This window comes from Columba livia, chromosome 20 (genome assembly GCF_036013475.1).
Source record: "Columba livia isolate bColLiv1 breed racing homer chromosome 20, bColLiv1.pat.W.v2, whole genome shotgun sequence".
NCBI lineage: Eukaryota > Metazoa > Chordata > Aves > Columbiformes > Columbidae > Columba > Columba livia.
In genome coordinates, this window is record NC_088621.1 from 1265122 (window position 1) to 1280865 (window position 15744).

Consider the following 15744-nt stretch of genomic DNA (forward strand, 5'->3'; position numbering starts at 1 on the left):
GATGGCTGGGCTGGGATGGCAAAGAGCTCTCTAAAATCAGCCGAGCACAATATTAATACGTGGTACTGCCTGAGGCTGTCTCTGCTACGTGTTTCACTGCGCCTGCCTTGGAGGCCTGTTAGGGACTTTGGAGGAACAAATAATAAGGAATAAATGGAATGACGGAGGTAAGAAGCAGAGCAATCAGCCATAATCAGACAGCCCAGGGCAGAGAAGAAAGCCAAGGCGGCGGTACTGGGAGCACAGCACACACTTTCCTGACTCGAGGTGCTTGGCCCGATAGGGAAATGACAGGAGGGTGAAGCGAGGTGAACCGGAGGTACGAACGTGAGTGAGGCAGATCGTGGCTGCGCCTGGTGTGACAGGGATGGAGAGGACGCCGTGCCCGGCCTGAGGCCCTCCCGCTCCTTTCGGGGGACGCGGGTCCCCGTGCTGGCAGTTTCTCTGTGCGCAGGGCTGTGACACTTGTCCCCATTCAAGGGTGTTTCCCCATCAACCGTGGCTTTCAGTCCCTGGCCTCTCTCCTGGGATCCTCCTCACAAGGAAACGGCGGGGAGTCCGTTAATTTGATGTTACCCACCAGCAAGAAATCAGAGTTGGAGTCATATCCTTAACATGAGCAGGTTTCTGTTCCGAGCGCCCAGCCCCTTGTGTCCCCGGTGCCGTGATTGTGTGACACCCCGAGCAGAGCCGGGCCTGGGACAGGGACAGGGCAGGGGCTGTGGCTCAGCAGCAGTGTCCCCGGCAGCAGCCGGGGGGCTGATTTCAGGCCACACCGATCCCTTACGGTGGGTTTTGAAGAAACACTGAGTGTCCACGATGGTTAAAATCTGCACAGGGAGGCTGGGCACCTGTGAGGACGGTGACACCGCTGAGGGTGTCACTGCTGTGGCTGTGAGGGTGACAGAGCTGTGCGGGTGACACTGCTGTGAGTGTCACTGCTGTGCGGGTCTCCCGGCTGCCACCCGCCCCGGCCCAGCCCGGCCGCCGTAGCCGCCCTCCGCCCCGGAAGCGCTCCCGTTGCCATAGCGCCGCTGCCGGGAGGGCGGAAGATGGCGGCCGCGGCGGTGGCGCGGCCGGAGGAGCCGGACGGCTCTTTCCGCCGGTACCTGGAGCGCTTGGGCGCCCTGCGCTCCCAGCCCGGCGCGGAGCGGCCCGACGGCGGCCGCCGCACCGAGCTCCACCTGCTCTTCGACCAGCTCATCTCGGAGAGCTGCGGGCCGGCGCCGGCGGCCGCGCCCAGCGCCCAGGTACGCCGGGGCCCGAGGCCCTGGGGCCGGGGCGGCGGGGGGACGGGCCGGTGCTGGCGCTCGGGCGGGGCCGGGGGTCCCGGCCGCGGTGGCGGAGGAGGGGGGGGGGCAGAATGCGCTCGCACGTGGGTGTCCACGTCACGCGGCTGTCCACGTTACGTGGGTCCAGCGTCACGCAACTTGGAAGTAATAGTTTTGGACGATGCTCCTTTCCCCCTCCCTGTCCCTCGATCCAGCTCTGTTTCTCCGGCTGCTCTGCCCCGGTGCCCCCGGGTGTCGCCGAGCCACGCTGCCGCCCCGTGTCAGCAGGTCCCGCGTGGGGCCGCGGGCTGCGCTGCAGCAGGGAGGCTCACGAGCTGCAGTTCCATCCGTTGCGTTACGTTATCCCTATTGATGTCTGTGGTATCCGCGCAGATCGGGTTGTGTGGTCGAAGTCTCAGCTGATGATGTGGTTTCCACCCAGCTTTGTAGTCTCGAAATAATAAACCGAGGCTTTTCTTTTCCAGGATGTTTGTGCTCTGCTTGTCCAAGCCTGTCAGCTGGTTCACCTTGGTCAGGAACATCTTGTCAGCAAACTTTGTCAGCTCATCCATCACTTACTTAACAGATTTCAGGTACGGAAGGTTTGGCCTTGTCCCTCCTTTCCCTGTGTGCTGGCTCCCTGGGAAGCCCTTCTGTCTCTTTACGGGGTTATGGAGCCAACCTTCACGCAGGGTTTCTCGGATTTTCACTGTATTGCTTATGTATTTCTAGCTGAGGTTCTGATCTGTGGCTCCAGCATGGCTGAGGGGTTCCTGCTGTGAAAACAGCTCAGTCACAAGTGACAAACCATTGGAAATACTCTTGGCTATAGGACATTTGTTTTGATATATCCACTTCTTAAGTGTCAACTGATTCTGATTGTGTGCGATCTTAACAGCCAGGTCACCCGAGTCTGTAATCAATATATCTGCCTGTATAGACTCCAACATGATGATGTTTTCTTGACCACAGTCCTTTTCTGCTGTGTCAGGTGATGGTTGATGAACAGAACTTGAATTTTCTCCTCTCCTACTGCATCTCTGCTCTTAAGCAGTGCCACTCTTGGACCCACGTGGAAATTCTGCAAGCCTTAGCAGCTCTTGTTTACAATAATGGACCTAAATGTCAGAAGGTGAGTTTACAAGCCAAGAGAAAGTAACCACAAAAATATTTACACCCTTTTGCTGTTTCTACTTTTCTTTTTCCTACAAAAAAAAGACAATTAAAAAGTGCCATGTTCTCAAATCACCACACCTTTTATGTTAAGAATAATCCCATTTAAATAATGACTGATATTTGTAGAAGAGTTGAATTTGAGGTGTGATAGGTGTATATACCAGTAATCAGGACCACTTGATATCTGGCTTGAGCCAAAGGCACATTATCAAAGAAGGGCAGCAGACTGACCACCCCGATGTGCCTGTGGATCAGGCAGGAAGAACGCGGGGAGCTTCATGTTGCTCGTTACTCAGCAGGCTCCACTGAGGACCCCCAAATTTATCCTGTAACCAGGTCAGGTCTTTTGTGTGCGATGGGCTCAAAGCCGTTTCAAAGTGGAAACTATTGGGTATCAACCCCGAGGTCTGCACGAAGCTCCCTGTTCCTGCAGCATGACCGGGAGTGTTTGATGCAATGAATTCTGCTGTCAGCAGCTCTTGGCAGCTCGCAGAGCGGTTTCTGGTGTTGGGCTGAAGCGCAGGGTGGTGATGCTGGCGGTTCTGGAGCTGCCAGCTTGCGTGGGTCTGTAGCCTGTGTAACCGCAGCAGGCCGGTGCGGCAGTTGCTGGTTGAGTTTTATGTCTGGGCAGAAAGGATAAGCTTGGACTCGATCTGAACTATGCTCATGCTCAATACTTTTAAAATACAAAATAAAAGCTCTTTGGAAATTAATATTTTCATGTCATTTCTATAATCTGTCTGTGGAATCTGAAATTGCAGCTGACAAATCTTTTTTTGTAGCGTAGATGTGTCTAGCTACCAAACAGAAGAGCTGGGAGGCTGAGGGAAGGGCACTGACCCCTAATGACTTCTGCTGGTTTGTTTTAGTATCTCCCGGATTTGCTGGGCAAGACTGGACTCCTGGTGCAGTTCAGCCATTCGGCTCAGCCGGACGCGGAGCTCCGGAGGGCAGCGGTTCGCGGCATGGCCAACCTGTGTCTCAGGTGCGTACCAGCCTGCTCAGGTGGTGAGCAGATGCTTTAGACGTACATCTGAGCGCTGGCACAGCCGCTGTGCTCTGTTTTTATAGTTATTGTCAGTGGTTCTTTTTCAATTCATCCGTTTTTCTGTTCCACATGCAAACATGCTGATGCCACAGCAGCATCAAATCCTCAGTGGTGTTCTCAGTGGTGCCCAGTGAAAGGACAAGAGGCAATGGGCACAAACTGAAATACAGGAAATTCTGATTAAACATAAGAAAACAAAGAAAAAAAAAAAAGGAAGGATTATCGACCACTTGGATCTGAGCTGGTGTAACTTTATAAAGCTGTGGGACCGACTGCGAACCAACCATCTGTCTCCTCTCATTTTAGCGTGCCTGGGCAGCCGTACTTGGATGAGCCCTACAGAAATGTCTGTTTTCAAACTTTTCTCAGTGTGCTGCAGTCTTCAAAAACCTCTGATGTAGATGAGATCACTTTTTGCATGGTGAGTGTAAGCCTAATTGTCTAGAATAATCTAATTAGGAGATTGTGCTGCTGGAATGTTGGAATTTGGAATGTATGACATTTGGAATATTGTCAACTGAGATTTTGCTTAAATAGTCTCTTTTAATAATCATAAGTAACTGTCCCAGTAATTATGTTGAGCAAGAACATAAGTGCCTAGAAGGTCACTTGAAAGAGGTGAACATTCGGTGTTTTGGGAAGGAAAAGTAATTCTGTCTTTCGGTTTCCAGTTACTACAAAATGCACTGAAAGGTATCCAGTCGCTTCTCAACGGTGGGAAGATGAAACTAATGCAAACTGACCAAATTGGATCTCTTCTTGCAGTATTAAAGGTAAATACTTAAATCTACTTGGAGGAAGAGGCAGACACAGGAAGGTGCATGTTCCAGGTGCTTGTGAAGTGGGAAACAGCAGGAGAAGACGAGGAGGGAGCAGAGAGAGCGTGGGGGACAACGTTGTGTGAGGGAGAAAGGGATTGAGTTCCTCTCACAGCATCTTAACTGCACTTCCCACAAAAATGTAATAGAAAGATGGGAGGCTCATTTTTTTGGACCTGCTTAGATCCTTCTAGAGATGGTTGAATTTCAGGTGTTGTGTAGCTGTTAAGTAGGACGGGGAGAGGAGAGACCTGGGGGAAGGATCACCAGCCCAACCAAAAATTGATGAACAGCCAAGTATTTATAGTAAATCTTTGTACGTCAGGAAGGGGGAGAATGCTAACGTTTTTGTGACTGTTCGAGAAATGCATGTTTCACGGACTGCCGGGACTGAGCATAGAAATGCCCGCAGCCTTGTACCCGGCTCCGCTGCCGCAGTACGACAAGAGGTCGCCCGCCAAACAGGAGCAATCGGAACCGGCCGCCTTTAAGCAGACGGGGGTAAGCTGAAATTATACCGATGCTACCGTTTGCTCGTTGTGTGTGTGTTTGCTGCGGTTGTTCGTTACCTGGGGTGATATTAGTGGCTAAAAGGCACTTTGTGTTCTGAGCATGTGATACATTTCACATTCTTCGCTGTAAAGGTGTTGATTGTAAACCTCTGCGCTGCTTTGTGCACTCAGATGCTGAGAGCAGCCGGCTCTGCAGAGCCTGGCTTTCCTGAGTTACGCTCTGTGCATCAGTTATTCATCTGTAGCCAAGAATTCTTGGCCTACAGACAGGGGATTGGTTCCTGCAGACTAGGCAAAGCTTTTAATTTTATAAGTTACGTTTTCCCTCCTGACACTTGCACAATAGTTTGACTCTTTCTTAGGGAAGTCAAGTTCATCTAGAGGCTGATTTCCTCCTCCCTCCCCCATCTGTTCTGCTTAATCCTTCTGCAGGTTATTTTTTAACCCTGTAAATATTTTGGATTACCGATTATCTGAAAGACATTCAAGAAAATGAAGTTGCATAGTCATGTTGACTTGTTTCTTCGACATGTTAAATACCTACTGTAAATTAAAAAGAACTAGAGAAGTATTTACTCTTTCTCTTCTTTAATCACTTTTGTGTGAAATCTGATTTTTAACTAAAAGTTTTCTTGTAGATCTTTTGCTTTACTAATGAAGAGGCCTAAGCTTAATTTTTGAGGCTGTTTAGAGATAAACTGCATACTTACACTAAGATATTTCTGTACTGATGTACTGTTGCTACTTAGAAGCAAGGTTTGCAAACTCTCAGATGCTAGAGAAGTGGCAGTTTCTGTGTGTACAGTATTGCACATTCATGTAATTGCACTTTTGTGCAGTATTGTTGCATCGGAAGACGGCTACATAGCTGTGATAACTCTTGATTAAATTAAATCTCATCTGAAAACTCATTTAGAAATGTGTATAATTTGATGTTGGTGCTCTATACAGACGACATGATTTATTATCTTAAACTCTGTTTTTATGGTGGATTAGCAATTAGTTTTGTTTTCAGTTAAGACCTTTTCTCCTGAGATTTACAACTATAAAATGTTTGCACGTCTTTTCTTCAAAAGATTGAAATAAAAATCTATTTTTTGTCTTACAACAGAACCGAAGGAAGAAGTCCAAAGGGAAACAAAAGAAGGGAGAGCTTGCGGAAGAAGGAAGAGAAGGTTTGGGTGATGCAGGAAACGAATCAGTGCTCGGAGCCGACATGCTGAAATTGCACTTGGGGGACGTGCGGAGCAGCCCCCGCGCAGAGCCCGGGAGCGGCGGTGCGGCCGGGGCCGCCGTGCCCGCGGGGAGGGACCCCTCGTCCTCGCGCTGCGCCGCCTGGAAGAGAATCAGCAGCAGCGAGTCGGAGTATTCGGACGCTGAGGGTGGAATACAGAGCAAAGTGAGGTGATTGTCGTTGATGTGAGCAGAAAGCACGGTAGCAGAGCGTGCTGTTCGTAACGATTTAAGCTCCCGTGTCATGTTAAAGCCCAGCTTTTGCACCTGTTGATCTGGCACAACTTTTACATGTGTGCAGACACTTCCACATGATCTTAGTGCTTTTTTCTTAATCAAAACTCTTGGAGAAATCACTTTGCCTTTTGATTTCTGTGGTGATACGAATTACCGCCTTCCAATTTTCTTGTGCTGGTTTGAAAGTGAATTTGTTCTTGGTCTAAAAAAATTCTTCTTACAGCTCGCCGCTCTCGTATGTGAAAGTGATTACATCCATTACTTCGCACTGCTGTGATTTCATTAGTCTTTTTGTTTGTTTTTAGATCTTACCAAGCCAATGTTCGTCAAGGGGCTCTAGCCTGTTTCCTCTCCACTATAAAATCAATAGAAAAAAGAGTTCTTTACGGATACTGGTCAGCGTTTGTTCCTGATGCACCCGGTATTGGCAGCCCCCAGTCGGTGTCCTTGATGACGATTGCTTTAAAGGACCCTTCTCCAAAGGTGCGGCAGTTCTGAGTAGAGAAATCATTGTGGTTTTGCATTTTTTCCCTTATTAATCTTTAGAGTTGTTATCTCTGGCCTTCAGTAAGTACTTTGGCTGCTGTATCTGTATTGCTTGGTCACCGTAACACAAGAAACAAGAGGATGTATTGGTTGAGGAAACAAAGGATTAATTTTATAAACCTTAACATTCCCCATCAGCTTGGAGGAGGTGTTGAAAGTGGGTAACAGAAACGTCTTGTCGTTTCAGACCCGTGCCTGTGCTCTTCAAGTTCTCTCAGCCATCCTGGAAGGTTCTAAGCAGTTTCTTTCTGTTGCCGAAGATGCCAGTGACCACAAGAGAGCTTTCACTCCCTTCTCGGTCACTGTCGCGTCCAGCGTGCGGGAGCTGCACCGCTGCCTGCTGCTCGCCCTGGTGGCAGAGTCCTCCTCCCAAACACTGACACAGATTGTCAAGGTAACTGCACCATACCTGTTTCAAATGCTGCCCAAGAGATGATGTTTTTCTCTACATTATGTCTTGAGGAAAGATTACACGAATATTGGAGCTGTTGGGGACTAAGGTGGGGGTGGAATACAGGGTGGTTTAAAAAGATGGACCTGGTTTCAAACACATAGTGATTTCAGATTGAGTCCATCTTTTTGAAACACCCTGTTGGCTGTTGTGATCTCCCAAGGCCTCACGGACTGAGTCTTCCTACAGAGTCCTGGGGTTTCTTTTCTCTCCAGCACTTCTCTCCAGGAACTCTTTTGTTCCTGCATTTCTTTCATGGAGTCTTTTTGGAGCTGAATCAACCTATGAAATTATTCTGAAAACTTTGAAACTGGAATCCCAATTGTCATGAAGAACTGTTGAAATTCCGTGGTCTTAATGCCAGGTCATAGTAGTTAAATACTTGTTCTTAGGAGCCAAGTTTGTAACTGGTTTTTGAAACAGCAGATAATTGGCGCATTTGTTTTCAGGTGCCCTCAGATAATTAGCTGTCTAAATGACCTAAATTGCAAATGTAAGAACAAATCTGCTGGAGGCCAGGCTGACATTGTAACCACTGCTCCATGTATGTTCTTTTGTGTGTTTCAGTGCCTTGCGAATTTGGTTTCAAATGCACCTTACAGCCGTTTAAAACCTGGGTTGCTGACGAGAGTTTGGAACCAGATAAAGCCATACATTTGCCATAAAGGTGTGGATATGTTATACTTTAATTTGACACTGGTTATTACAAAATAGTTGTGGATTTCCCCCTCCCCACAAAATGTGCGTTGCTGTCAAATTGTACGTTATGATCTGTCTCATCCAAAAAGCGCTGAAGAAGGATGCCGAAGCGTCGGTGAGATGCTAACAGACTGGATTTTCTTCCCCTGCCCTGTTCTTTCTTGCAGATGTGAATGTTCGAGTTTCCAGTCTCACATTATTAGGGGCCATAGTATCTGTCCAAGCACCTTTACCAGAGGTGCAGTTACTTTTGCAGCAGCCCAGTTCCGCAGGGCTGAATAACAGCGGCAGCGCAACCCCGCACCGCTGGAGCTGGGACGCGTGGAGGAAAGGCCTCCCCTCGGAGGGGGGCACTCCGGAGAACCCAGCGGGGTGTACGGAGCCCTGCTGGCTTCTCCGCCTCTGCGTTTCCATCATCGTGCTGCCCAGAGAGGACTCCTGTTCTGACAGCGATGCCAACTTAGCGTTTTCCAGCGTTTATGAGCCCTGTCCCCTTCGGCTGGAGGCCTTACAGGTGGGGATGAGCAGGAGGTTTGTAGAATGAACATTTTGGTACAACAGCGAACTCCCTCGTGTCAGCCAGGCCTCGGACATGGGTTGCCTTTGCTCCTCGCTCTTTCAGCGAGATTTAGACTCACGCAGCGTCTGTGCTGCTGTGACTGACAGAGCAGCGTTGGGGAATAACGTTTTGATTGTGTGACTGTGGCCGCAGCATAACTGTCCCATATTAACACCCGCTGTAGCAAGCGCATCAGCCTGTGATTTTTGTTGCTTTCATTAATTTTAAATGTTATTTGCCTGCGTGTCTTGAGACCTGGTGAAGGCTGCGAACCTTCCCCATGCAAACTCCTCCATACAGGATCTAAATTCAAGTTTTGCTAGAGAACAGTGGGGAAGAACCTTGCAGCCAAAGAACAGTCTGCAGGGAACTATGGAGCGGTGCTGGTACGACTAAAGCAGTACCTGTGAATGTTGAGACTTGGCCTTGTTTTTCTTCTTGTAACTACAAAAATAATACTATTTTGTAACGTGCATCCCCAGAAATCTCACTTTTACTCTGCAACAGTGAATACTTGTTAAACTCAGCTTCACAGAATGCAGCAGCAATACTACGGGTGATACAGAATATGTTGCTCTTACAGGCAGTCTTGCTTGGTTTTTTAGCTACAGGAGACCTCACAGTAAATAATTCATGGTGTTGCTACCTGATAGTGCTTTTGTGGCCCTTTTTTGAACAAGATAATGGAATAGGGAGGTTATTAATTAGCTGTATAATTCTAGAAGTTGTGCTGCAGGGTGTATCTGTTACATCAGAGTTTGATATGTGGTCCAGGTGTTGATTAGCCCATTAACATCCTCTCTGTGTGTATTTGGGGTATTTTCGTTTAACAGAAGGCAATGACACTGAATGGACTTTCTTTGTTTTGTGTGTAGGTGTTGGCTCTTCTTGTGAAAGGTTATTTCTCTCTGGCTCAGAGCTATTTCCTAGAACTTGGAGAAGTGGCTTGCAGGTGCATGGAAGAAATGGATCCATCCATTCAGCTTCATGGAGCCAAAGTAAGAACAGGAGGAAACATCAACATTGTTTTGCCAAGTCAGTTTTACCTGTTAGTGTGCTTTGCTAATGCAAGTAAGTGGGGATGAATATCCAGAGCATCTCTGGGTGCCTGCTGTAGCTCTTTGGCACTCGCAGTATCCCGACACTTTGAGAAATGCGCTTTCTGCTTCCAATCTTGAATTCTTAGCAGAATTTTGTTGCTCTGCTGAGTCACGAGGAAGCTTGGGAAATGCAAGGACTGTAGCGCTGGCCTTTCCCTGACGTCGCCTCAGCTGGGGCAGGAGCCGTAGTCTGTCACCCAGAGGAAAGCTCAGCAAGATTTCCTCTTTGCACAGCAATTTGTTATGCTGTTCTAGCTGGAGACTTTACGTAAGAAAGGATTTCCCTTTCATTTCTGCACTAGCAGGGACAGAATAGGGTCCAAACCAATAGTGAATCTTTTATTTTTGTTACCTGGGTAAGTAAGTATAGCCCTGGGTGAAGTTTGCTATAGTTCCGTGGTACTTGAGTCATCCCTGGTAAAGGTTTTTGTTTCCTTGCAGCTTCTGGAGGAGCTGGGCACGGGGGTGCTGCAGCAGTACAAACCCGATTCCGCCGTGTCCCCTGAGCAGAGGGTGCCGCTCAGCCGGGTGAGTGTGCGCGCTCCTCTGAGGCTCCTTCCGTCAGCTCTGCACAGAGCTGCTGGCACAGAGACAGATAAATCAATTGCAGGAAAGCAGAAAGGGACTCGGTACCCTGTGGCTTTATAGGTGCTGATATGCACAATTTTTATAGACTTCCTGCATTATTATTGTATCCGGTTTTTGTCTGTAGGCAGATGTGTTGTGTTGTGGGTTTTTTCTTTTCTTCTTTAGAAAAAGACAATCTACTGTAGAACTGGAGCATAACGGCTGACTTTAAATAGGCAAACCTGGCTGCTTCACAGTGTCACAGTATGTTTGGGATTGGAAGGGACCTCAAAAGATCCTCTACTCCAATCCCCTTCCTCTGTAGGTTGTGACTTTCTGGACGAAGATGTTAAATGGCCCTTTACCTGGGATTCTTCAGAACTCTCCACATGCGACTCTTCAGACAAGCGCCTGCGATGCCCTGTCTTCTATCTTGCCAGAAGCTTTCAGCAGTCTGCAGGTAGGAGCGCACCCTTGAATTGGGGTGTTTTTACCTGTCTACCAGATTGCAGTAGTGTAAAGCCTTTGAAAAACTTACAAGGAGAGAGCAGAGAAACCTTCCAGATTTTTTGTACATTCTGAACAAGTCGTGACTATTGAAGACTGGCAGAAGCAATGTTGGGCGTAGTCTGTCAAAATAATGAAACTGTGGATCACAGAAGCCATTTGGCCCCACCGCGAATACTCCGCCTTGGCGATGCCACAGGAGAGATGGAGGGCAAGAACGGCATTGCACGAAGGAGGGGTGAAGGGTTGTTATTTTGCTGGTTAAGTCTTCAATGAGACAGCCGAGCGAACAGCCACGGGCTGGCGTTGGTCACCAATTTGCATGCATGGTTTTTTCTTTTGGCTGCCTTTTGAAACACTAAACTGCAGTGATCGCCCTGGCAGGAGCAAACAAATGTGTTGGCCTTACTCTCCTTTTGCAACATTAAATATGCTTTTAAACATAAAAGCCTTGGCAGTGTGTCACCGCTGCATTGTGCAGCTCCTTTTGTGTCACTGTGCCCTTCTCGATGGGGAGTGCTCTGCCAGATCTCATTTGCCCCAGAATTGCCGGTCCAGCAGTATCTCTGGAATTCTCCCTCTGCTTTCTCCAAGTACAGCGTGTACTTCATCCCCCTGTACTTTGATCACATATGCTCTCTTGTCCCCGTGGCCATGTGGGGTCAAGTCAGTGCCCACTCTGACCCTTTGCTCTGATGAAACAAGGATTTTTGTCATGGGTTGGTAAACTGACAATCTGTCCAGGATGAACTTAATCTGCCTGGCTGTCCTTGTTAATGAAGGGGAAAGAGTGAGGTAAGCAAGATGGGAAAAAGCAGCTGGTCCAGTCTGTTCTACCGCTGACGGGCCATGCTTTCTGCGTTTGGATGATAGTTCGTATTTTGGTTTCCTTTGTGGGCTTATCTAACAACAACAAGATCATGTTTGCTGGAATCTTTCCCATTTCCCACATGGCATCCTGAAATGCCACTCAGTTTCTTTAAAGAAAAGAGTGGGCTCTGAACAGTAGCTTCTATACGTTCCACATATTATGGTCCTTCAGAGTGCTTGCCGGTTGTCTTTGTGGGCCAGAGCTCTCTCGGTTTCCCTCTGGTGCCATCACTGCTCCTCGTTGCAGGACGACCAGCAGATCCTGTGTGTCACTCTGCTGCTGGGCCTGAACCACAGCGAGAACCCGCTGGTAAAAGCCGCTGCCGCGCGTGCGCTGGGAGTCTACGTCCTCTTCTCTTGCCTTCGGCAGGTCAGAACTGGCCTATTTTTCTTATTTTGAGCCATTTTATAACTGGTTTGGTGAACCATAAGATGTGGGGCGAGTTCTTTTGGAATGAGTTGACTTTCTTGATTCTGGTCTGTATGTGTATTTAGCTTTTCCTTTCTGTCTCCAGACCTCCTGCCTTTGTGTGGTCAACAGAACCGGTGCAAGTTTTTAATATGAAGGCTTCAGTTTTGCTTAAAACTAAGAAGTAAGGCTTATCTAGGGAAAAATGCTGGCTTTTTTCCACAAAATACCTGATCTTAGCTTGGCTCAGCTGGAAGACTCTGTAGTTTTTGCAATGTGGCCTTAACTGAGTGCTTGTAATAAAAAATGTATGCAGTAGCTGACACTGAGATTTGATTCCAAAATATTTTGAAAGAAGATCCTTTGCCATAGGCATGGGAATGAGAAGTGTAATGTGCCGTAGAAGGGAAGATTGGACAGGCAGCTCAGCAGGCAGTTTGGAGAAGCAATTACTTTCTTAAGAGTGGGATTTGATAAGTGTAAGATTGGCAGTCCAGGTAATTATGTTAAAATCCACGGTAACTGAAGCACCAATGAAATGAAATAATGCATTGAAACTTTTCAGTAACAACTACCTGAGAGAGGGGTGAACTTTGTCAGGGTGTGAGCCCAGACTGGTAACGAAGGGCCAAACGAAGATGTACAGCGAACACCAGAAACCTCTTTAAAGTTGTTGCCTGCAAAAGAACCGAGTAGAGCTGGTGTGTGTGCAGGTACCATTTGCCCGAGTTTTTAAAACTGTCTAACTTTGCAGCAGTTTTTGCCTTTAGGACGTGATGTTTGTGGCAGACACAGCGAACGCTATTCTGAATTCCCTCCACGACAAGTCTCCGAACGTCCGTGCCAAAGCAGCCTGGTCCCTGGGCAACCTGACAGACACCCTGATCATCAACATGTGCGTGAGTGCGGCCCGGCCCGTGGAACGCCCCCCTGCCCCCATTCCCACAGCGTCGCACAGGGTCACAAAAAGCCCACATTTGGCTTGGATGCTTCGTTTTGAGCACTCGTCAGCCTGTGTGTGTCTCCCAGTGTATGACAATGTGTTATAAGTATCCCATGTCCAGCTGGGGTTGAGTTCTACTAAACTGCATGGGTTTAGGTCTTTCTGATCATTAGTTCTGGAGTATATTCCAAGTTTCCTTCTCAGTTTGTTATTTCTCCTGTGTTGCTGTGTGGAGTTGTGTGTTCCCTGGTTACTTCACTCTCACCATAACACAGAAGTAAAATTAATAAATATTTAACACTTCCTCAAGCCAAAGACTGAAGGAATTCTAACCTACTGTTACATTTTTAACAGAAGAAACGGTTTATCCTATATTCCTGCCTCTGAGCAATCCGTTGCCCTCTGTTTTTTATTAGACCCAACGCATTGCTAACCGGCTTTCTTGCATTGATAGTTTGGTTTTAAATTAATAAACATAGTGGTCACATGTAGGAACGTCTGCCTTACATATTAGCCCTCTGAAGAGTGAAGGTTGTTCATAGGCGTTTATAAGGGATCGTCTCACACCTTTGGGGCCGGATTGTCGGAGCTGGGCTCTCACAGGGCGACTCTTCCCCCAGGGAAACCATGGGACAGCGCTTTCAGGAGGAGTTTTCTGATCTCCTCCTGTTGAAAATGTTACGGTCTGCGACTGAAGCATCCAGGGACAGAGACAAGGTAGAGTGAGGGGAAGGAGGGTGGCGCTACCATGGTGTGGTTAACTCTTGCATTTAAAAAAATAAGAGGAAAAAAGGCACCAGTTGGGTTGGGATGTTTTGCCCGGTGGACAGGGAGCTGCAGCTCAGCAGCCTCTCCTGAGGGCTGGGCTTTGGAGTTGCCCGTGTTGTCTGACCTGCAGGGTGTTTGATTGCACTTTTCCACAGTGTGTGTGGGGTTTTTGGTTTGGTGGTGTTTTGACCATCTGCAGGGAATGGTCTTTCTGGTTGCATTTAGGGAGTTACCACCTGATAAGACACCAGGCTGATTCCAGATGGGCTCCTTGTTGGCTCTGAGCCTTATTTCCTAGCAGACTTGACGAAGTCTTTGCCTATAAGCTGAAAGCCAGACTGGTTTTTCTGTATATGTGTGTTCCAGGTAAAGAGTAACGCGGTCCGGGCCCTTGGGAACGTGCTTCATTTCCTGCAGCCCTATCACGTAGCGAACCCCAGGTTCAGGGAAGCCATCGAGGAGTCTCTTCAGGCCCTTATTTCCACCGTTGAGAGCGAGGCCACGATGAAAGTGCGCTGGAACGCTTGCTACGCGCTGGGGAATGTCTTCAAGAACCCTGCCCTGCCCCTCGGTGAGTCGCTTATCCCGTGGGCTCTGGATTTGCACCGTGGGTTGTGGGTTTGATCAGAAGGTCTGTTAGAAATGTGTTGGGGAGGAAGCAGAGGGAGCTGGATCTCGCTGTCGTGGCTTTCCCAGAGCTCTCGCCAGTGCAACAGGCTCAGATCCTGCGAATACAGGTGTATAAAGTAACTGCTGTGTCCAGTTGGATGTCACGTTAGAAAAGAACATGAGGATGGGATTATAGCTGGGAATAGATGCCAAATGACATTTTCCCCTTAATAAACTTCAGAAGATTAACTGTTTTTTAACTACTTTTTAGTTTTATGACCTCTGAGTCTGTCCTTTAGACCAGCAACTGTGAGCTCATTAAATATTTAGGAGATACATTGACAGTTTTGTATATTTGACTGATTCAGAAGGGTTGTTTTGGTTTGGTTTGTTTTCCAGGAGAGGCTCCTTGGACAACACAAGCATACAGCGCGCTTTCCTCGGTAGTGAAGTCCTGCAAGAATTTTAAAGTCCGAATCAAGTCGGCCATGGCCCTCTCCGTCCCCAGCAGGAGGGAGTGCTACGGCTCCACCGAGCAGTTCCGCCACATCTGGGCTGCCTTGGTGGTCGCCTTGCAGAAGAGCGAGGACACCGAGGACTTCCTGGAGTTCAAGTACAGCGCCAGCCTGCGGACACAGATCTGCCAGGCGCTGCTGCACCTGCTCAGCCTGGCCGGGAGCACGGACCTGCCGCTCATTTGGGAAAGCATCACCCGGGACGGGGATGCGATCAAATCCTATGTCTTGCAATATCTGAAATCTGGAGCTGAAGAAAACGAAGCAGGAACGCACACGGACTCGTGCGAGAGGGAGAGAGTGTTAAAAGGAGCTATCGAACATCTGGGTGGGATAGAGAAACAGCTGGGGGGCAAAGCCAGGCTGAGAGTGTCTGTTTATCTGGAAGACGTCTTGACGAACCACGCGAATGCCACTGAATTAACAGAGGCTTAGAGAGAAACGTGTTTTGGTGACCAATAACTGACGCTTTGGGCACGGAGCCGAAACGCTGCTCTCCTTTGCGCAGAGCATCCAGAAGAAAAGTTTCCTGTTGCTGGTGTTAAACAACTTATGTCAAGCTTACTCAAATCATTCATAATGCCTGATGTAAAGATCTGTGGAACATAATTTTTACTTTTTTAAAAAACTTATTTTATTTTTATGTTTAGTGAACTCTTAAACTGTCCTCACGTGGTTTTGTTTGTGCTCTTACCTGTTACAGCGTTACCACTTGGAAAACAAAAGCCTTTTCCTTCTTTGTACATTTTATAAAACCCGCCTGTTCTCTGAGCTTATCTAAAAGCATTTTGTTACTATTGCTGCTGTATTCAAAACGATGTTTGTAAAGGAGGGGTCTGGAAGAATTCTGAGAACTGCAAATGTTGTCATTCTTGTGTTCCTGCAATAAACCCAAATCTGCCAATA

General features: G+C 47.9%; 1 protein-coding gene across 1 annotated transcript; it reads left to right on the plus strand.

Moving 5' to 3' along the window:
* The first annotated feature begins 1016 nt into the window (after window positions 1-1016).
* HEATR6 (HEAT repeat containing 6) lies at window positions 1017-15744 on the plus strand. Its single transcript, XM_065036693.1, has 20 exons — window positions 1017-1250; window positions 1757-1864; window positions 2263-2403; window positions 3317-3432; window positions 3802-3916; window positions 4167-4268; window positions 4677-4814; window positions 5937-6229; window positions 6601-6778; window positions 7029-7235; window positions 7860-7959; window positions 8159-8505; window positions 9426-9548; window positions 10092-10178; window positions 10543-10677; window positions 11842-11964; window positions 12774-12898; window positions 13567-13663; window positions 14081-14285; window positions 14723-15744. Exons 1-20 carry the CDS (start codon window positions 1053-1055, stop codon window positions 15271-15273), a joined length of 3489 nt encoding a protein of 1162 aa, XP_064892765.1. The 5' UTR covers window positions 1017-1052; the 3' UTR covers window positions 15274-15744.

Bases quoted from the DNA above. Each gene is read 5' to 3' on its own strand.
- HEATR6 (XM_065036693.1), top strand. From the start codon at position 1,053: ATGGCGGCCGCGGCGGTGGCGCGGCCGGAGGAGCCGGACGGCTCTTTC. The intron at 2,404-3,316 runs GTGAGTTTACAA...GGTTTGTTTTAG, and splicing joins ATGGACCTAAATGTCAGAAG to TATCTCCCGGATTTGCTGGG. The intron at 10,179-10,542 runs GTGAGTGTGCGC...CTTCCTCTGTAG, and splicing joins AGAGGGTGCCGCTCAGCCGG to GTTGTGACTTTCTGGACGAA.